This window comes from Equus asinus, chromosome 11, assembly GCF_041296235.1.
Source record: "Equus asinus isolate D_3611 breed Donkey chromosome 11, EquAss-T2T_v2, whole genome shotgun sequence".
Classification (NCBI taxonomy): domain Eukaryota; kingdom Metazoa; phylum Chordata; class Mammalia; order Perissodactyla; family Equidae; genus Equus; species Equus asinus.
Window position 1 is genome coordinate 13345976 of NC_091800.1, and position 22015 is coordinate 13367990.

A 22015-nucleotide genomic window follows, 5' to 3' on the forward strand; every position below is an offset into this window, starting at 1 on the left:
TCGTGTCAGACTACTTTTTCTACTTATAATTAAATATCCTTTGGTTAAGACATACCTCTTCTCGATTTAGATAATATGATTATGCTTAGAAGCAGGATGCTATTTTCTTAGAATGTCCCTCTCTCCTCACAGTTAAAAATAAAAATGACTAACAACCCTTTGTATTTAAAATAAACCTTTCAGAGCAGAATAATATTGGGGAAAGAAGCAAAACAAGAGTTTTTCTTACTTCAATGCTGCTATCTTAAAATTCTTTTTGGTACTTTTGTACTAATGATATTTAGTTCATCAAGTAATTATAAACAATAAAACAAAAATTTTTTTCCATCAAGAACTTGCAATACTAAAGAGAGAAATCAATCAAGGTTTAAAAATAATCTCTTTTTCTTTTCTGAGAACTATAAAACAGTAAATTTAACAATTTACTCAGGATTACAAGAACCCTAAAATTCTTTTTAGCAAAGAAATTTTAATTTTTTTTTATTGAACTAAAATCATTTTAATCTCAATCTATTTGAGTCCCATGTTGTGTTAATTTAAATGTGGGAAACAGAAAGAGAGAAAGTAAATGGAAAAGAAAGAGGCAATGGGAGGTGGAGAGAAACACGTGAGGTAAAGAGAAAAATGGAAGAAGGAAAAATCACCCAATTACTCCATCAGCAAATATTTATTGAGGGTCTCCTATGTGCCTGGACCAGTGCTTAAAAGGTAGAAGGGGAGAAAGAAGGAAGGAGTAAAAACAAGAGGAGAAGCCCAGTGGCTTCTGAACCAGAGAGTGTCCAGGGTTAACCGCATTCTCCAAGGCTGTGCCATCTGAGGTGCCGTCACCTGGAAGATGAACCTTCAACACTTTGCTGAGTTAAAATCTGCAGTTCAAAGTTCTCCACAGCGCATCATTAAACCTTCACAGACTCTTCCCAACATGAAATAATCCCGGCAATAAAATTACACTGGGGGCTGCAGAAGCTCTTGCCAGGCACTCACGCAGGGGATATTTGCCAAGATTCACAAGAACTAGAGCTGAGGCCCAAATTTGGCCCATGGGCTGGAAGTTTGCCAAATCCAAAGTAATACAACGTGTTTTTCCAACAACTATTCTGCAGTACGGGATCATGTCCTGAGTTCAGAGTTTCATGTAATGAAAAAAGGATCACAATCAAGCGTTACTTTTTAACGGAATGCCAACCTATTTATATTCCTGAAAGAGACATTAAATGAAAAGTGTTCAAATATAGACGAAAGACGTAATTGGAGCCTGTTATCAATTTCAACAAAGACTCAGTTTACTAAAATTAGTAATGAAAAACTTTTTAAACTACAGAACTAGTTCAACATATGCTAGCTAAAGACAGACTCCGCAGACTTAGATTTTCAGTGTTTGCTTCAGAAAATAAGGTTCTGGTTCATTCAATGACTAGAACTCTGGACTGTGGACGATATTTTCTCTCTCTCCTCTCTAGTTTCCTGTTAGCAAAGGCTTCCAAAAAGGGCCAGCAAACATGTCTGAGAATGCAAAACAAAGATGAAATACATCCTGCTTTAAAATATTGGAGAAAGAATTTCATAAAACTGCAACTTTCTAATTTAGCAATTGTGTTCAGTAAACTTCTCATTATTTATCATTTAAACCTTTAAGCTAAAATGAGAAAAAGTTTTGCGTAGATTTTTTCTTATATTTTCCTAGATCTTATTTGCATTTTGTGAAATTATTTTACTGGAATTGCAATATCTTTCTTTATATACATTAGTTTAAAGGATATGCTGTATCATGAAACATGGTTTTCCTGACATCTTAAGGCCAAATATTTTCTAAAGAAAGATATTTTTGTTTGTATAATGAAAATCAATGAGTCTTCCTAACCCAGTGGAAAGAAATTTATTTTACAAATACTATTGTCAAGAATGCAACTATTTCAAGATTCTCTTGTGCATTAAGAACTTGGACTTTTGGCAAAATTCTTTGACAAGGCAGTTCCCACTGAAATTCTGTAAGATAGGATGTGTAACAAAACAGAACCCAGCTAGTGGCCCCTGGCTTGCTTCCTGCCAACCTGTCTTTAAAATACTCATGAAAACAAGAACCCGGTAAAAACTTGCTACAGCACTGGAAGTTAGAAATGAGGGTCAACATCTAGGGGAAGCATTTCACCTATGCAAAGTGTAGATGGGGCCCACAGGTAGAAGAGTGGGAGTAAAGTAGAACACAGCATCGCACGTGTCTCTCTGTGTTCTCTACTTCACAGTTACTGGAACTTTGCTGGGCAGGGGGTGGAATGTCAGCCCCCGAGTTCACAGAGTCTTTTTGAGGTAAACAAGCTTTCACAAACATAGTAAACCCTTTCCTTCTTAGGAATGCTTTCCGCTTAATTTAAGGACTATAATTTCCAGTGATACAATAGACCCAGGGGTGGCAGGAGTTATTCAAGTAATATAATTCAACATATTATACATATGTATATGGCAAGGACTATGTTAAGAATCCAGGATAAAATGATGAAGTCACAGTCTTTGCTATTGAATATAGTACTAAAATGAACACACACAAATTACAATATAAAAAGGATCCTAGAAAGAGATTTCCTAAGGTCTGAAAGCTAAGGAAGGGTGATTTAGAGATTGGAAGTTGACTATTGCAACATCCCTTCTCTCCTTCCTTTTTAGTAACTTTACCTTGTTTTTTAGCTTGCATATTGCCACCTGGAATGAAAGACGACCTGTCCTATTCTCTCTTGTGGTCTGAGCCCTTGTTGACATAGCGGAGCTACCAGACCAGCCCTGGACAACCAACATTTCTAAAATTACTTTATGTGAGAAAGAGAGAAATTTTTCTTTTATACTGTTATTTATACTTCAGTAGATAAACATAAATCTCATACAAGGGGCTAGTCAGATTAGGGGAAAAGGAAGAAAGTGCTGGCTTGAAAGATAAAAGCATGCACGCTGAATCATACACAGGGCCAGAGAGGGGAAGTCTTCTGACAGCAGTGCACTCTGCCATGGTAGTTTTTCATACCCTATTTCTAGTAAAGGAAGTCCTAAAATCTCAGAGTGTCACTCCTTATTCTAATAGAGCCAGAGTAGGTAAATGAAACCCCTACTTGATAAATTTGGCTAGAAGACCAGCACATCAACTAATGTTTCAATGGGAAATGAACTAACAGCAGCAGGGAGGGTTCCCAAGAGAAAGCACCATGAGTAGTTGTATATATTAACCATCACAATAATCAGGGAAGGAAAAATGTCACACTCACTTTCTTTATGGTAAATTTAACTTTGTTCTCAAGTTCCCACTTCAGTTAATGGCAGAAAACTCACACTTGCCTATTGTGACAGACAGGTTCAGGGTGACCCCTTGTGATGGTGATCCCTATCTCCTTGTGATCATGCCCTTGTGAAATCCTCTCCTTTTGAGTGGGAGGTGGGACCCGTGACTTGCTTCTAACCAGTAGAATATGCAAAGATAATGGACTATCACTCAACGATTATGTTGTATTACATAAGACTGTGTCTTGCTAGCAAACTTGCTCTAGAAATTTCTTTGCTGGCCTGATGAAGAGGCCATGTTGGGGAAACTCACATGACGAGGACCTGCAGGAAGCCTCTGGGAAATGGGGACAGTCTGTGAGAGCCAAAGGCAGTCTCCAGTAACAGCGAGTAAGAGGTTGATGTCCGAGGTCCTAGAACTGCAAGGAAATGAATGCTACCAACAACCTGAGTGATCTTGCAAGTAGATTCTTCCCCACTCGAAACTCCAGATAAGAAAGCAGCCCAACCAAAATCTCAATTACAGTCTAGTGAGACCTTGAGGAGAGGACCCAGCCTGCCATGCTCCTCATCCCAGACTCCTCATCCAAAGAAACTGTGAGATAACAAATGTCTGTTATTCTAAGCTGCTAAATTTGTGGTAATTTGTTATGCAGGAATAGATAACTAACACACCTAGTCAAGATAACTTAGTCACTTCCAGCTTAAAACTTCAATTTTTTTCTTTTATTACCTTTGCATTTTGACACATAGTTAGAAAGTTTTTCCCTACACCATGGTTAAAGAGGAATTCATTCTTGTTTTCTTCCAGCACTTGTATGGTTTCATCTTTTATGTTTAGCTCTCTAGTCCATTTGGAGTTTATTCTTATGTTTGATGTGAGATATAGATTTAATTTTATCTTTTTCCAAATTGCTCTCCTATGCTCTGGTCTCTTTCTCCTTACTCTGTTCCATCTTCCATACCACTACTTGACCAGTCTTCCCAAAACATAGCTTCCAGAACATTCTTCTCCTACTCAATGACCACAAATGGCTTCTTGTCACCTGTTGCATCAAGTCCAAAGGCTTCATGCCAAAAAAATCAATGCCCTCCATAATATGCACAATCTAACGTATTCAGTTCCATCTCCATAATCCTAAAATGCATGTTTTCCAGTCTTTCAGACTTAAATGTAAGAGCTAAAATTTATGTAAATATACACACAAAATTAGTATATAAGCTATATTTTTTATTTTATTATATCTAAGCTATAACTCAATAAAATGATTTAAGTGTATAAATATTTATCCATTATCGTAATACATTTTTGTTTATATTGAGCATAATAAAAGAATGAGTTAAAAGTTCCTTTCTCCTAGAAAGACAGTACTTTGCAAAGTACTCAATTCAAACCATTACCTTATCTAGGATCTGGAAAGTCTTTCCTGGGAGTCTTATAAAGCAAATATCTCCATTTTATAAGAAACACAGGGTTTTATATGAAGTTTTAATTTTTCCGGAATATTCGTTCCTTTATGTATCACTAGAGGCTTCATATATTACTACATTTGGCAACAGTTATAATAATTATAATTTTGAACAAACCTTAATATAGTTACCTCAAGTGCTTCAGATTTGTTTATGAAAAATTTCAACAGCAAAAAACTTTAGGTAAAAGCTGAACGACATAAACATAAGGAAATGACAGCAGGTCTCTGCTCTAGGAAAGTCAAACTGGCACCTCACTACATATTTTTTGAGCACCCAGCTCACGTGAATGTTATAGTAGTCTATGATGATGTAAGTTCTTCCCTTACTCAAAAACCAACAGCTCACCCACTCCGGGAAAAACTGCTGTTTGTTGCCGAGCCCTGGATTGCTGTTCTGTTAACAATAAATACGATCCTGCCTCATATGGTTGTGTGACTTCCTGAGTAACTGGTTGTTAATTGTCTCAAACAGAAAATAACACAGCCAGGTGTGAGGTGAACAAAAACTGTAATTTTTATTAACATATTCTTAGAAGGGAAGCTTTTTCCCTCTCTGAGCTTTTCCAAACAGAAAAGAAAAAATAGACATAATTTTGACATTTTCTTTTTTCTTCCATGGGCTTACTCTAAGTACGGCTATGACATTCAGAAACATCCCACTGTTTCAGCCCATTTTTCTTCGTTGTTCTCCACTGTCCATGTTCACTTCCTAAGTATTTGTCGTTAACTGTTCCACTGCTTAGTTTTTTTCTCTTGGCATAATTGCTTTTCAAATACTGTACTCTGATGATGTGTCCCCTCCCTCTCCCATCCTCCTAAGTCATTACATATATTATAGCTAAAATGAGCTTCATGTATAGATTAAGAGATGCAAAGAAAGGGCATTGTCTGCAGCCTACAGAGGCGTGTGGAAAAGGAAGAAAGTACAGATTCTAGGCAGCCAGCTGTGCTTCATCATATATATAAGAATGTCAGGCCACTGTTGGCACCAGCCAGTGAAATCATTTCTCTCCCCAACTTGAGTCTCTTTGAGTTCCCTTGGTCCTCACTGGAATTCAGGGAACTCCTAAAATAAAGACCGAGAGTAGGGATCCCTATATGCATCTGTCTCAGGGACAGCTCTGTGAATTAAAAGAGAATTCTAGCCTTCTTCTGGCCCTGAGCTTGGAAAAGTCTAGCCCTTTGGGCTCATCAATTTGATTCTGAAATTAGCTGCTATATCATATCCCATGAAAATAAAACTTTTCAGTATTTTCACAGAATTTAGCGTTTACTCCCATCCATTTGTTAACTTTAAGTACCTTAAGTATCCATTCTGAAATGCAATAGCATTGTGTCGACAGGATCTAGCTAATTTTCTGCATATGTGCATATAATTACTTACAAAAACTCACCTACTACCCGTGGTATAGTAGTTTTTCTTTCCTCGTGTCTTTTACTTTGGTTTACTGGAATGGAGCACATGGATGCCACTCATCTAATGAATGCTCATTAGATGGTAATCTGAGGTTAGCTGTATGTAGCCCTAGTACCTCGAGTGCCTTAGAATTTTAATGATTTTTAAATAAAGCTTCCTAATGAACATCTCTTATACATAGCAACTGAATGATTTTAAATCTTTTATTGTAACTTTTCAATCCCTTTATATTAAAGGGTTTTAAGCAATCATTTTTACAAGTGAAATTCCTTATTTGTCATACCACACCTCCCTCCTGAATTCTAACTATTTCCACCTACTGTCTAGACATTGCTATCTGGATGTCCCTCAGGCCCCTCAAATTCAACATATTGAAATATTCACTCAACAGTGTCTCTGATACAACGCTTCTTCTCCTAGGTCCATTACCCCATGGCTCAATCCAGAGACCTGGAATCACCTGCCGTGTCTCTCCCTCCCATCCTCTCATTGCACATATCCCTTCAATTCTACCTCCTGAATATATCTTACATTTGTTCCCTCTTCTCCTTGGCTTTCCCAGACTACAGCAACAGATCTCACAGATCCCCCTGCCTTCAGGCTCTGTCCTCTCCAACAGACCCTCCACACAGTGGCCAACCAACCTACTCCCCCCTTCAGTTTTATTAAAGCTTCTCAACAACTCTCCCTTTCCTGCCCCATAAGGTCTACATTTCTGTCCATGGTTTAGAAAGCACTTCACGTGCTCATCCCTTCTCCATGTAACCGCTGGGTACCCTCCCACAGCCCCCTTCACTCCAGCCCTCTGCGCATGCCACAATCCCTCCCTCTTCAACTTAAACATTGTTAAACTCAGTAAGTGTTTGTTGAACAAATATGTCAACAAATGAAATAAAAATACCCATCACGAGTTGTCACAGGGTTGCCCAAAGATGAGCAGAGTTAACGCTGCTATCCAGAGATTATCCAATTCATTGAGTCTTTGGGGCCTTCTTTCTGCTCATTCTCCCATCTAAAATCAACCATCTGGGCACCTCTCTGGATATTTTATCCAGCCACCAGAATGTGAAGTAATAGAATGAAGAAACAGTGCAGAAATCAGTGTTCATACCCACACAAAAGGCAAAGTAAGAGAAGAGGATGAGAATAAGGGCCGTTATGAGCATTCGGGCTGTTTTGAGGGGTTCTGTGGGTTCTGCCAGGTTTGTATTAGGTCCTTATAAAATGAAGGGCTGGCATAATGAATTCAAAAGGAACTTAGATAAAAATGATTTGTGGCTTCTCACTTTAAATCAGAGATCATGATCCAGCAATGTCCATGACCATACTTTATAAATAAATGTACATTCATTTAAGGTAAACTCAATACATGGAGTTGAAAATTAAAACACTCACCAAATAGTGTTCTAATTCATTTTATGTTACCAGATGCTTTAAAATGTAGGCACTTAGAGACCATGATACATATGCACTAGAAAATAATACCTATTTACTAAGTGCATACAGATGTTCAGTCGTATTACACAGAATTGCAGAAAAACAAAAGAACTTAGTCAATGTTTAGGAATCATTTTCTGAATACTGAAGGGACTGCCACCTTTGGAAGTAATCCCTGTATAATTTACTCTAAGAAACTTGGGAATAGTATGTAATGTGGAAGATATTCCAAAAGAAAAACATTTCTGCAAAGAAAAATGGAATTTGTGCATTAATTTATCCAATACACGTAGCACATGCCTGTAGGCCAATATCCTCAGTTTTTATCCTGAAAAACAAGGGAGTGAACTGATGACTTCCAGATCTATCTGTCTGAGTCAGGTTTTGCTGTGGCAACCAAGATGCCTACAACAAAGTCAAACTTCCAGTGGACACAACGACAAACATGCATGCCTCACTCATGGATCTGTGGGGCATCTGTGGCTCTTCCAAGCTTGGCTAGACTCAGGTTCAAGCATGCTGCATGTGACTCTCATTCTGGCTAAGGAGTAGGAGAGCACAAAAGGCCAAGCCATACCACATAAGCACATTGAAAGCCTCTGCTGGAATGAAGCACATGCTGTATCTGGTCACATTCAATTGGTCAAGACCAGTCTCACGGCCAAGCAAAAGTCAAAGGAGCAAAGAAATATACCCTACCTGTAAGAGGCACTGCCAAGTCACATGGCAAAAATTAGGAGTGCATAACCCTTTTATAGGGAGTGGGATGATTGGAACACTGATCTCATGTACTACAATATCTTTGCTGTGCTTTTTGAGTATCTATCCTGTCTTTGGCCTGGCCATGTATGTATGGCCAGGATTCTCTCAGTTTCACACAAGTACAAGAATCTGCTTTACTTTCTCCTATGTTCAGCCTTACATGAGTGTGTCTTAATACCACTGTGAGAATCGTTGACTCGACTTCTTAACCTCTTAATTCATTATTCAAGATGGAAAGTGTTCAGGTTTCAGTAATGGTCTTCACAACCCAAACAGATTGTTTCCTTCCCTGAAATACCATTGAACTTCTTATCTGCATCTTTCATTTTGGTTCTTACTTAACTTTTTAATATATCTTCTGCTTGACTTTATTTTATACCCTCTTTAAGAGATAGTTTTCCTGGGTACACAAGTTTTAGTTGCCAGTTACTTTTCTCAGAACTTTGAGTGCTATTGCATTTCTCCTGGCTTCCATCATCGTTGAGAAGTCTGCTAGCATTTTAATTTTCCCTTTTTAGGTGACCTGTGTTTCTCTCTGGTTTTTTGTAAAGCTTTCTCTGTGTATTTGATTTTCTGCAATTTCAATACCAGATGTCCAGATGTGGATTTATTTTTATTTGTAGTGCCGACTAGAAATTATCCTTCCTACATTAGTAAGTTTTGTATTTTATCATTTCTAGAAAATTCTCAGTCATTATCTCCTCAGATATTGTCTCTTCATTTTCAGTATTCTTTCCTTCTGGGACTCTAATTAGCTGTATGTTGAAACTTTCATGCTTTTCTCCAAATCTGTTCACTTCTTTAATTTTTTTCATTCCCTGTTCATCTGTACTACCACATAGATAATTTCTTCACCTCTTTATTCCAATTTACAACCTTTTTCCTCAATTATCACAGCTATTTTACCCATCCACTGAGTTTTTATGTTCCACAAATACGTTGTTCATTTCTAAAAATTCCCTTTGGTCTTTTGAATGGTTTCTCATTTCTTACTCATTTTGTGATTCCATGTGTTTCTTTCTTTAAACATTTTATATTCCATAACTGATCATTTGAATATTTGAAGTTCTTGGAATCCTAACATATGGCTTTTATTTCTACTGACTCTCACCCAAGGGTGCTTGGTTGATCTCTGATAATGAGCCAACATCTGGTTGATGTTAATCTGGGTAAAATTGAGGATGTTTCCTACAGAGTTGCTGTTCCTTTTGCTTGGTGCTAGAGGGCGCCTCCTTTGACAGTGCTCAGCTTAATCCTCTGAGGGGAGGGCTGGGGGTGAGCCCTCAGACTTTCTTTGCCACTGACCCAGGCTTGGTCTGAAAGTGGCAGTGCTGGGACCTGCATTTGTTTACAGGGCCACCTTGCCTTTTACCTTTGTTTACTGTTCTCCGTTGCCTTTTCAGCATTTTATTTTTGTTTTGTACTGTGTTTTCCCTTTAGACTTAATTCCCTTCTTTTTGAAGACTCCAGAAACGTGATGAAAAGTGTTTTATGCAAGAGCTATTATTTTCAAGCAAGAAGGCTTTCCAGAGTATCTAATCGCCCATACTGCCAGTAGTGGATGTCTCAGTGATATTTTTTACTCTGAATTTATAGCTATGCTCCTAATCGCTGAGCTTGTCGAGAGCTGAAATTCCTAGATAAATGGAGCATGACTTAAGTTATTTTAAAAGTAGAACATGAGAGTTAGAATCCTTAACTTAGACTTTCTTGCTCAAAATGGACTCTATATCAGGACAGGTTTGCTTGACTGACACACTGTGCTAATGAGATCATGTGATTTAGTTAGGTTTGCTCTGTCTACAAGGTGCAAATAAATCTGTTACCACTGCTGAAAATGTTACTCAAACCATCAGTCTTATTGAGTGAGGAGTTAAGGATATAATCTCATGAGGAAAGACTAACATAATTGTAATCACAAATACTTAGCTAGTATGGCTGATTTATAAAGGTTGCACTCTAACTTCGTTTATGGTAAGGAGACCACTCAAGTGAACAATGCCATCGTTGGCCTGCTGTCATGATCTTGGGATTCTGATATTTATTATTCCATAATTTATCTTTTTGAGGAAGAATCTTATCTATTAATATAATTCACTTATTGAATACTACTTTGTCCTTTTCCCTCAAAACAGAAAATGATACTAAACAGCTAACAGATCAGGTTTGGGGAATAAAAGACTAGATAGTCTGTAGAAGTGAGAGGTATTTCCAAGCCTGTATTGGCATTAAGCAGAGCGGGTGTTGAGTAAATATCTAGATTGGAAACATTAATTTGGGAAGATGGTGAATTAAAGCCTATCTGTAAAACAATCACACAAGGCTGAAAATGTGTTACAATCAGGACTTTCTGACCATATTTAGATAAATTATGTGCTGGATTTTAGAACTTTACATGTAACAGTGACTTCTAGGACATGAATAAAAGCTACAGTAGAAGCTAAGAAAACCCCTGACCCTCACTCCCACACACAGAGAACTAGGTAATTAATACTTTCAGTAAATAAACTCCCTTGAATTAGCCACAATTATATTGAATTGTGCTACAGAGTAAATACTATATCTACCTGAGCTTTTATGCTGTTATTGCCAAAAGTATGAATGCTTCCCACAGGAGACTGAAAGAAGGAATGAGTTGAGTCAGGCAAAGATCAATAAAATACACTTGTGCAAATTTGAAGTTAGCATCCAGGAATGAATCAGTTTGTACAGGTCTCCCTCTCAGCTCTGTCTGAGGCACTCTCCGGAGCTTCCTCACCAACCATGTCTCTGAGAAGAAAATGAATTCATTCACTCTTATTAAAACAAATACGTTATATCCTTGTGCACCTTTCAACAATTGAAGGTTCAGCTCAAAAGCCTGGATGTTCACACTAAATGAATCCAAGTTAAACGTATTAAATGAAACATGTTTCAATACTTGCATTTCCTGTCTTTAGAAACCAATAATGAGCCAAAGATATCCTTAACTATTATTTATCATTATTGAGTTCTGAAGTTTTTTGTGTTAACCTTTCAAAGATTAACTTTGAAAAGCCTAACACAAAGGGATGATGATTCAACTTTTTAGCAATTTAAATCTACTTCTAAGTCTTAATATTCACCAAGTCTAAAAGTTCTCTGAAATCCTGTCATTTCTTCTTTCTCCAAAAATTGTATTTTCTTTGGAATATATATTTAAAACTTCAAATAGATTTGTGATGGGTATTTAATTGCACTTAAAAATTCATGATCCAAGTTTCAGTACCAGAAACTAGCATCCATCATCTTGGCAGCAGAACACAAAATGTAAGAAAAACTGATCACCCTGATTTTTTTTAAAATGAAGCAAGGCAATTTTTATCTAAAAAGATCTCGAGGTTAGTGAAGAAAAAAAGGTACTTGAAATGTAAGAAAAGATCTTAAAATATTTCTTCTCATTTTTTACTTTATTCTCTTTGTTGCTGTCTCTTTTGGTTTGAAAAATAAGATGAGAACACATCTCAGTGTATCTGGAAAGAGTCTTGGGGAATTCTTAGTTCACTTCTTAAAAGAGAAAAAAACTAACTACATTATGTGATAAATAAAATATTTTTTATCTCAAATTCCTTTTGAATTCTTATTCTATCAAATCCTGGAATGAAAGAAAGAACAATGAAAATCCCATTTCTTATGATTTGTGGTCACGAAACCCAGTCATCACAGGATAGTTTTTCAGTGTTGTTATGACACGATTAAAAACAACTTATAAGAGAATCTGTATCATCCACTTAGAAAATCCTCTGTCCGATGAGGACAATAAACTGATTTTTTAAAATGTTTCTACATAGACATTTCCCAGTAAGTAAAATATAATACTCTGACAACGAAATTCTCCAATGAGCTTTTGTAGAAATCTTTATGATTACACTAGGATCAAGTGAATCTCACAAACAAAAGTCCCTTTCTACACTTCATCATGCACTACCGATGCTGTTTTAGAAGCTGCTTTCTGGGTATAAGACTAAACTATAATTAATGTTTTCTAATAGGTGTGCAACACGGAATTGAAAGCAAGAATAAAATTATCCACTTTAAAAAGGAATATGATTATAGATGAAGTAAAGGAAGTTTAAAACATTGTGTAAACATTTTACGGTAAGTAACTATTAAACACAAGGCCATATATTTTAATTATTATTATCTTTCTGTATGTCATTTGAAAATATTTAAGTGCATTTGAATAGAAGTAGATGGTAGATATTTTTCATGTATTTGCCAGCAAGTACCTTTCTGTCATTTGCTTATTGCGTAACAATATGCTTGTAGAGAATTTCATCACCTATTCAGTGTAAATATATATCCCTTCATATTTAGGAACTTCTGCACATATTTGGACTTAAATAAGAACAATTTGCACTACTTGCTGTGAGGGGAAAAAATTTGAAAAATGATTAAAAAAGAGTTTCTTATCTAATAATACCAGTCTTGTTTACGTCTCTCTGCACATACCATAATGAATTGATGACCAAGAATACAACTGTAGATTAAAAATAAAATGAAACAATTAAGAAAGAAGAAAAAGAATAGGCTGCCTGGTGACAAAAGACCGTCTCCCCTCATGCCAGTGAGGTTCTAGCTGTGAGCATGCTCAGATGCATGGGAGGCACCAGAGTTACTATATGAGAACTCCTCCCGAGGTGTAAGGAGGATACGACTAATAACTCAATTGCTGTAAGCCTATTGTTATTTTCCTGGTATTAAACCTCTCTTCAGCCGCGGATTGATGGCAATGTTTCTTCTACTTCATTTCGCTTTTCTGATAGATGTCAAAGGTAAGGCTGCTGCTTTCTCACTTAAGTGAGTGCAATTCCAAAAGAATATAATATTTCTATTTAGTTTTATCATATTTATAATAGACTTATTGCAGTGTTTGATAAACAGTCATTCAGTTTGCATTGTCGTTGCCATTATCACTAATTGCTTGTAGTCCCATCCGAGCAATTTCTAGAAGTAACACATTTTTCATGGAAACTTCCTTGATACGTTATTAAAATTGTAGATAAAATATCTTTACAAAACAATGTTGAACATATCAGTTATCACGGAGAAAATGTTTTTTAGTATTTGTAAAAAAAGTATGACAAATTAATAAGTTAAAATTTTGCCATATGAAATTTCAACCTGTTGAAATATGTTCACAACATTTATGTAATTGTGAGTTTCTATGTTTCGCTGTTAACATAGTTAAACAGGGAACTACAAAGCTACAGAAAAGTCTAAAAATCAGTATCTCTCCTTAAGAGCAAACCTCTCTAAAACAAAATCATTTAAAATTTACAAAAGTATACCTATTTAGATAATTCTTTTCTGCTTTTAATTTTTAAACATTTTTATTTCAGCCAAACTGCTAATTTTCAAGTTAGTGGCATTTTTATTGTAAAGCTAAGGAAAAAAATAAAATTTAATCTTCACCTGGTTTTAAAGAAAAATAGACACTTGTTTTGATATGAGCTTGTATACTTGTAAATAAATAATCTAGTCATCATACCCAAGGCATTTTGAGTTTATTGTTATTATTAAAAAATGTAGCTATTTAAGTTCATAGTCTTTCTTAAAGACTTGGTAAACCTCCGAGAATAAAAGTTAGAATTTGAAATTGTTTTTATTTTCTGATAAATTTGTTTTAGGTTTTTAAAATATTCAATTCTATTAAATAAATTCAACTGAATAGTTTTAATCCTGAATTAAAATGCAGTATTTATGAGAAACGATTTAAGAACTTCTAACAAATAAAAGATTTTAAAATATTTAAAATTTAGTTTGAATTTGAAATACTAAAACTTTGTGTTTCAAATTAATTTACAATGTTATTTTAATACACTTTGCACGATTTTTGTTTTGTATTTTAATCTCTCTTCCATGAAAACTTAAGCGTTATCTAAGGAGCAGCAGTATATGGTCTCATTTTGCATGAAATACAGTTGTAGAAAGCAGTCTATTTCTATGATTTAAGGTCTTCAGAAGTTCATGTCTTGGCACATTTGTAATACTCAATTTTTCATGATTTTTAAGAATAAGCAGTTAAAAAGTGGGCTCTTTGAATTCAATATACTTCATAGAGGTTATCTGTGCCCTTAAACAATTCTTTAATGTACAGGAATGTAACTACAGTTAATCAATTTTACTATATGACTGCTTTTACTTGTGGTAATGCACCTAATTGATTCTGCTTAGAAAAACAAAATCTTCATGAGATGAAAAACATCTCTTACTAAAATAACATTTTAAGATTTATCACAATGTGATGGTGTTCTTTAAACTAAAAAAAGAAGGAAAGAAATTTTAAACAAATGATTTTTGTTTGTTTTTTATTTCTAAGTGAATGCCATATTTCAGATCCCTAGTACCAATCTGATAAATATTTATTGACTAATTATAATTCCCTGGAAATTTTTATTTTCTGATTTTATGTTACTTTCAATTGCTAATTTAAGCCTTTATATATAAAATTACTTATTTTTAAGTTAGACATGTCAATGCTTTGATATCTTCTATATATAAAAATAATAATAATTTGCTATATAATCAGCAAAACTTTTTTCTTTTTCACAATAAAATTATAGACAGTTAAAGCAGTTTGTTATAACAAAGTAAAGGCATTTAGAATGATGTGAGAGTAAAGATTGCTTTTTAAATTTAAATAATCTTAGGCCAGATCTAAAGAAAAGGAAAAGTCAGAAGTTACATGATTGTCTTTTCTCTTCTGGCCATGATCACCCTGGAGTGCCTAAAGAAGGAGTAATATCGAATATTTTAAACTACTGACATTAATTGATACGTAAAGATAACAAATCTTATTATCACTTTCCACATGTGTTTTATCAATCTAGTCACTGGGTATCCTTGTTAGCCTCAAACTCCTCCAAAAAAAAAAAGTTTTTTATGGACTAATTAGGGACAATATTAAAAACCAAAAACATGGGCTTATATGGGAAATTAAAAGCATGAAGTATCAAGAATGCTACTTGGTAACTACCAACTGCTACTTATTCAAATCATTTGCTAACCTTGGAAAAATGCAGTTGTCAAAAGCAAGGCTGAACAGCATTTGACGTGAGCAGTATTTGACTGCCCCCTAATGGACAAGTTCAAAGCTCAGCTTGGATGATGCTTTTTCTAAGCAATTTCAGTTTGACTTGGTCACTGTGATTGGAGAAAAAGGCTTTTCAACTAAATTTTAATTTCGCACAATTGCATCCATGCTGCTGATAGCTGTGAAAAAATTATGTCGTAAGCCAGTCACACTGCGAGGCGAAGGCAGCACCTCTAATGAAAAAGACACTCACCTGTTTGAGGGCTGCGTGGAACCCGCTGTGAGGGAGGGGAAATAGCAGAAACCAGAAGACCATCTGAGATGTGTTATCTTAACGGCACCAACTAAATATACCTCTCAACAGGTGTTGATTCATGTGTTCATCTTGTTGTTAATGTTTTAAAAGAGTCTTAAGGACTCTCACTTGAAGTGACAAAATTGTCCGTCACCTGAATTTTAGAGACAAAATTGGGATGCTGCTTTCAAATAAATTGACATTGAAAAATGGTACATTTTTATCCTAGAAAATTGTGGCCTGAATAAAATTCAATTAACTAAGAATAGTTTTTGTGTACATAGTTATACAATGATAAAAGCACAGCGTTTTTAGGAGTATATATAGATTTGAGAACCCAAAACACCTTGGTTTACTTGTTTGGTAAAAATATAATTTAATATTCACCAGGCAAAATGAATGCACTGTTTTACATGAGAAATATTGGTGGAATTATCTGAAAATGAAAAATATACCTCTCATCTGTGCTTCACTCACATGCATCAGTTTCTCACCTCTATACTACCAGTTGAGTATGCGTAGAAAAAATGGTTTGAAATAATTTCAACATTGTTAAATACCTCAGAAAAGTGCCCCAAGATCAAAATAAAATGATTGATTTAATGCTCATGTGATAAATAGAAAGTTTTAAGATTAGAAAGGAATTGAAATTGAAGAGGTAACTTTATTACTAGGTGAAAAGCCTTTAAAATACGCTCTACATGCCTGACTAACACTGTGGACCTCTTTCCGATGCCTCTCCTCCTTTCCACTGTTCCACTGATTTCTGCCCTTACCTGGGCTTCTGTTTATGCCTCTCCTCTGCCCCACCCCCGCTGTTGCTCTCTTCTTAGTTTAGCTTCCTGCCACACTTTCCCCATCTTCTCCTCACCTTTGCGCACATCTGTCTTAAATGCCCTCCTGGCCTCCCTTCCCACTCTTTCTACATCGCACCTTCTCACTGTCGTCTCTGTCTTCCAGGTTTCCTCATCTCTGACATCTTTCCTCTCTTGTCTTCTCGTCTCTGTTTTTCAACTCTCCTGTTCCCTGAGCTCTTCTCTCCTCCAGCTCAGTCTTCGTCCTTTCCACAGCCCATGCTCTCTAATTCCCATATCTGCTCCATCCTGATTATTAGCTTCTGCCTTTTCATTTCCACCTTGGAACACGTCGACCCCTCAATTTCCTCCTTCCTCAGGTATTCTTCGCCTCTAATCATCACCTGCCTTTGCCTAGCTTCCTCTCCATGGTGTTCATGCATCTTTCTTGTCTCCCCTTGGGGGACCTTATTTCCTTTCTGTCATTTGTGTCTAGTCCCAAGGTCTCCTGACCTGCTCAGCAGTCACGATTTCTGTTGCTCAGGTTGCTAGAACACATGCCCAAACAGAACCAAATGAGTATTATAACTAGTTATAACTTCAACACTGGCTTGCTCTCATTTTTTAGGTCCATGGTGATTTATTTGCCATTCTAAAGTCCGGCAGGCTCTGAAAACTGAAAGTTTGAATTCTTTTGCCTACGAAATCTGGTCACAATTGACCAGAGGCTATTCAGAGGCTTTGTTTATAAACTTATTGCAAAATTTCCTACACTGTGCTGTAAATATTACCATGTTTGATTATGAGATTTTGCCACAGATCTAGAAGAGAATGTCATGTAATTTACAGCATAGCATATGCATTGCATTAGCTTTCTAAAATAAAACAAATTATACGTTCTGAAACACATCTCTCCAAAGGGTTTCTGTGAAGGTGTTATAGATCTGATTAGCTGTCACAGATTCAGATTACCAACTGTCTCATGCCACTTTTATTCTTCCCAGTGGTATATAACTATTTTGTCTGCCCAGAGAAGTTCTGTGTAACAGAATAAGTGTTGGATGAGGCACAGATCATTTTAACTAACTCTCCCTTTCTCAGATTTCAGTTTATTTTTTATTCAATCTATTAAGTTTTTTAAAAAAAACTTAAGCGATTATATTTTTCATTTCAATAATTCCAACTGTATTTAAACCTATCTGAGCTGCTTTTCTAAATTTCCATTCTTACTTCATGATATTATTCCTTCCATGATTTCTCTGAGAATTTTAATCATACGGATTTTAAACTGCTTTTTAGAGCTCTATCCTCTAATTCCCCATGTAGGAATTCTCCCTTTTTTGGAGGCCAGGACATTTTCATGAAGGCAGAGGGGTTTTTCTCCTGCACACAACTCCTTATGAGTGGTTTCAAAATTGCCTCCACATAGCCCATGGCGTGTTCAGATCTGAGCCACAGTTTATGTTAGTATCTCAGGGATTTTCCCTTGTGGGTGATCCAGTTGCAGCTCTCATGCCCAATTTGCAAAGGTCCCACTGCTGCTTTCCCTGCCGGCCAAGGGTAAGGGGCAATATTCAAATCACAACCTTGGGTGGTCAGGCAGAGCAATTTCATCTCCCATTCATTGTCAGAGGTTCAGTCCCAGCACATGGCTTCACGTAGGTGCCCGCCTCTGCTGCATTCAGCCCCTTTCTCAAACAGGCATGAAACTCAGCTCTAATTACTCATCCAATCTCAGCTCCCTGTTGCCAAGTGGGTTTAACTCCTCTCACAACAGTGGCGTTTTCTCTATTGATGTTCTGTGGAGAATTTTCTCTTCTATGAGCTAAATGTGATAATGAGAAAACATAATATCGATCTTTTCTGTTTCTATGGAAAAGAGTGTGTTGTGGGGAGCATATTCAGGACTTGCTGACAGTGGATTCTTGACCCAGAAGCTCAGAAAAGATGGGTTTGCTTTATCGGAGATTGGACACAGGAGGGCAGACGCACCAGAGGTTTGGAGTCATGAAGTAAAGTGCTACGCAGACGTAACAGAGTAAGATAGGACAGGCAGCAGAGTGGCAAGGATGCTAGACCTAGGGTGAGCAGACCTGCGTTCAAGTCACAGCCCTGGTGCTTACCAACCTTTGGCCTTTAGCATACCAAATAACCTCTCAGCCTCAGCCACAATATTAGTATAATTATTGACTTTCCAAGGACACTTGTGATGATGTTAAAGACATACATTCTAGGACTCCAACCTTCACAGATTCAATAGGTCTAGGGTGGGATGTGGGACTCTGCACATTATAGAAGCAGCCCAGGTGATCTGAGAAACCTGTCCCATGGATCACACCTCTGGACATCGAAATATAAGTAGGGTTTTTTCTATAAGAGTTGCTAATTCCTTGTATACTCTTTGTGCATACCAGGACTCCTAATTGGCTTCATCTGGATTACTTAACATATTAATTCAACTTGAAAAGGTCTTTTTAAAAATTTGGACGTCATGGGGACAAATTAAGTACTTCACAAGGGAATAGCTGAACCTACATTGTCTAATGATCAATATATAAACTCTTAATAGATAGTATAATTCAAAAAAGTATAATTAATATGTAAGTTTAGTTATAAAGTAGTCTTGATGTTAATTACTACTCCATCCTTAAGATAAAAGAAGCAATTAGTAAACCTGTGACACAAGTGGCTAGGGAAGACTCTTTCGATTTGGAGCAAGATCTTTTTTCTCATGTGTCACTTCATGTTTGTTATCCACTTTTTGGTTCGATTATGGTCCCGCCAGTGGACTAGTCATTTGCCTGTATCAGGACAGGAGTGCTAACTCAGGAGCATCCCCCCCACCTCCCCTCTTGTCTTCTTCTCATCTCCTCTCTTCTCCTCCCCCTCTCTCTCAAATTCTGTCTAAGGGTGAGATAAGAGAGTCTTTATGTAAACTTACTCATAGGCAGGAAAAGGATAATAATCCATGTTGAGTGTTATTGAAAAACTCTGTTCCCTCATTCAGAAGCTATTCGTTTATAGTTGTTCCCTGTTTCCCACTTAAAAATGCACTCTTATTGTAATAACTAAAGCTAAAATGATCTACTCGGAAAAACAAGTTGACTTCCCTAAGAATGCAGGGTTTCCCAAATGCTGTTATTTTTGTCCATTGTGTGTATGAATTGCAGGAGTTTTGCAAAGAATAAAGCATGAAGAAAGAGCCTGCACTGTACCCTGATTCCAGACATGGAACATACAGTATAGAACTACGTATAGTATACCTTATGGAGAATATATAGCATAACAAGCCACGCGGGCCACCTGACCCCGACCTACGTAGAGTCCGCCTGGTAACTAAGACGAGCCGAACCAGCTCTCCACTTTCATCGTGGAGAGCTTCAAGCAAAAATGCCAACATAAAAGAACTGAAGTATTGATATAAGATAAACGAGCCAAGGAAATGAGCATAGAGCTTCTGTATGCACCTATCCCACACTGATGGCACATCCAACACGCGTATGCCCAAGTTGGCCCCATGCTTCTGACATGGATTATCATTGAAGTACCTTTGTGTCCCCTACTTCCTCATACAGGGATTTAGGTATATGTAGCCCAGTTATGGAAACAGAATTGCTACCCCTGAAAATGTTAATTAAATTTAAATAACAATTTTGAGGCATATGGTATGTGCTAAAAACTAAGAACTTTTCTAGTCATTGGGAGAATTGAAATTAATAAAATAAGTTCCATTGCATAGGTGGGGCACAGCAAACTATGGGAAAAAGAAGAATATCTATGATTATATTAATGCCATAAATACTAGAATAGAGGTATGTGCAAATGCTTTGGGAAGAAAAAAGAGAAAGTTCATACTCTGGAGTGGTCTTGGAGGGGGAGGGGTCAGGAAAGTTTTCATAGAAATGGCTTTTGAGATGAAAACCAAAGAATGATGAAGTGAAAAAAGAAAAATTGCCTTCCAGATACAGCAAACAGCACAAGCTAAAGTCTCAATATCTTTTGACCACAAAAGCTAGGGCTGCCAGGACTGTTTTCCTGACTGAATACACAGTTATTATAAAAAGTGAAGGAGAATTGTCCACTGGCTCTGCTTGATCTGAAAGAACTTTGAATGATTTAGTTTGTTCATTCTCAATACCATATAGTGTGCCTTTGATGAATATGCCACAATTTTCATCCACTGAGTTTTCAAAGATATTTGGAATGTTTCCAGTTTGGGCTGTTATGAATAACGCTCCTGTGAACATCCTACCCTGAGTCTCTGGGTGCGCATGCGCCTGTATTTCTACAGGCGTGCACCCAGAAGCAAACCTGCTGACGGATAAAGTTTTCAAAGGCTCCAGTTTGGTGGATAATGACAAACTGTTTTCCAAACAGTGGTTCCAGTGAACACTTCCACCAGGGTATGAGAGTCGGCGTAGCTCCACATCCTCAGCAAACAGTGTAGGACTGGTTATTTTTTTAATTGTAATCATATTGGTAATCTGTAGTAACAGCTCACTGCAATTTTAATTTGCATTTTCCTGATTGCTAATTAGATTTAATATCTTTTCAGGTTTTTTTGGCCATTTGGGTATCCTCTTTTGTTTAGTGTCTATTCAAGTCTCTTGCTCATTTTTCTATTTACTGTTCATCTCTTCCTTATTAATTTGTAGGAGATATACATACACACAGACTTTCTGCAAACATCTACTCTGCAGCTTGCCTTTACGCTTCCTTAATGGTGACTTTTTCTCTTTTTCTTTAACAGAAGCTCTTGATTTTAATATAGTCTAAGTTAGCTATCTTTTGCTTTATGATTAATGCTTTCGAGCTTCTTTTGTTTGCTTTTGTATTCTCCTTAAAATCTCTACCCCAAAGTCATAAAGATTTTCTCATATATTATCTTCCAGAAACTCTATTGTTTTATCTTCCATGTTTGGATCTATGATTCACCTAGAACTGACTACCCTTCACCACTGGTCTACAGTACACTTGGTCATAAATCAAATGTTCATATGTGTGCCTGTCTTTTCCTGAACTTTCCATTCTGTTCCATTGTTCTATTTTTCAATCTTTGCACCAATGTCATACTGCCTGAATTATTTTACCATTATAATGTCTTGATATGCAGATAACAAGTTCTCTCATCTTGTTCTCCTTCTTCCAGACAGATCTGGCTCTTCGTGTCCTTTTGCATTATTACCACATGCCTTTTAGAAACAACTTATCCATTTCTACACACACATGCATGCACATGCCTGAATTTTCATTGTAATTGCTTTGGACCTCTAGATCAATTTGGGGGAAGAATTAACATCTTTAAAATATTAAGTCTCAATTTATTTAGGTCTTTAATGTCTGTCGATTTTAAATACTTTGCATAAATGTTTTGCAGATTTCTGTTAGACTTATTCCTAAATATATGATACTGTTGATGCTATAGTAAAAGGCATTTTTTTAAACATTTCATTTTCTAATTGTTTATTGCTGATATGTAGAAATTGAATTGAGTTCACAGAAACCTTGCTGAACTCACTA

General features: G+C 36.4%; 1 protein-coding gene across 2 annotated transcripts in view; it reads left to right on the forward strand.

Annotated features, from left to right (window-relative positions):
• The first annotated feature begins 12955 nt into the window (after window positions 1-12955).
• Window positions 12956-22015, forward strand: part of RXFP2 (relaxin family peptide receptor 2) — a 60267-nt gene continuing 51207 nt past the window's right edge. For both annotated transcript variants that reach the window (XM_070520469.1, XM_070520470.1), the window contains exon 1: window positions 12956-13145. In XM_070520469.1, coding sequence (XP_070376570.1) covers window positions 13097-13145 — 49 coding nt within the window. In that variant the 5' untranslated portion in view covers window positions 12956-13096. The remainder of the gene's footprint in view (window positions 13146-22015) is intronic.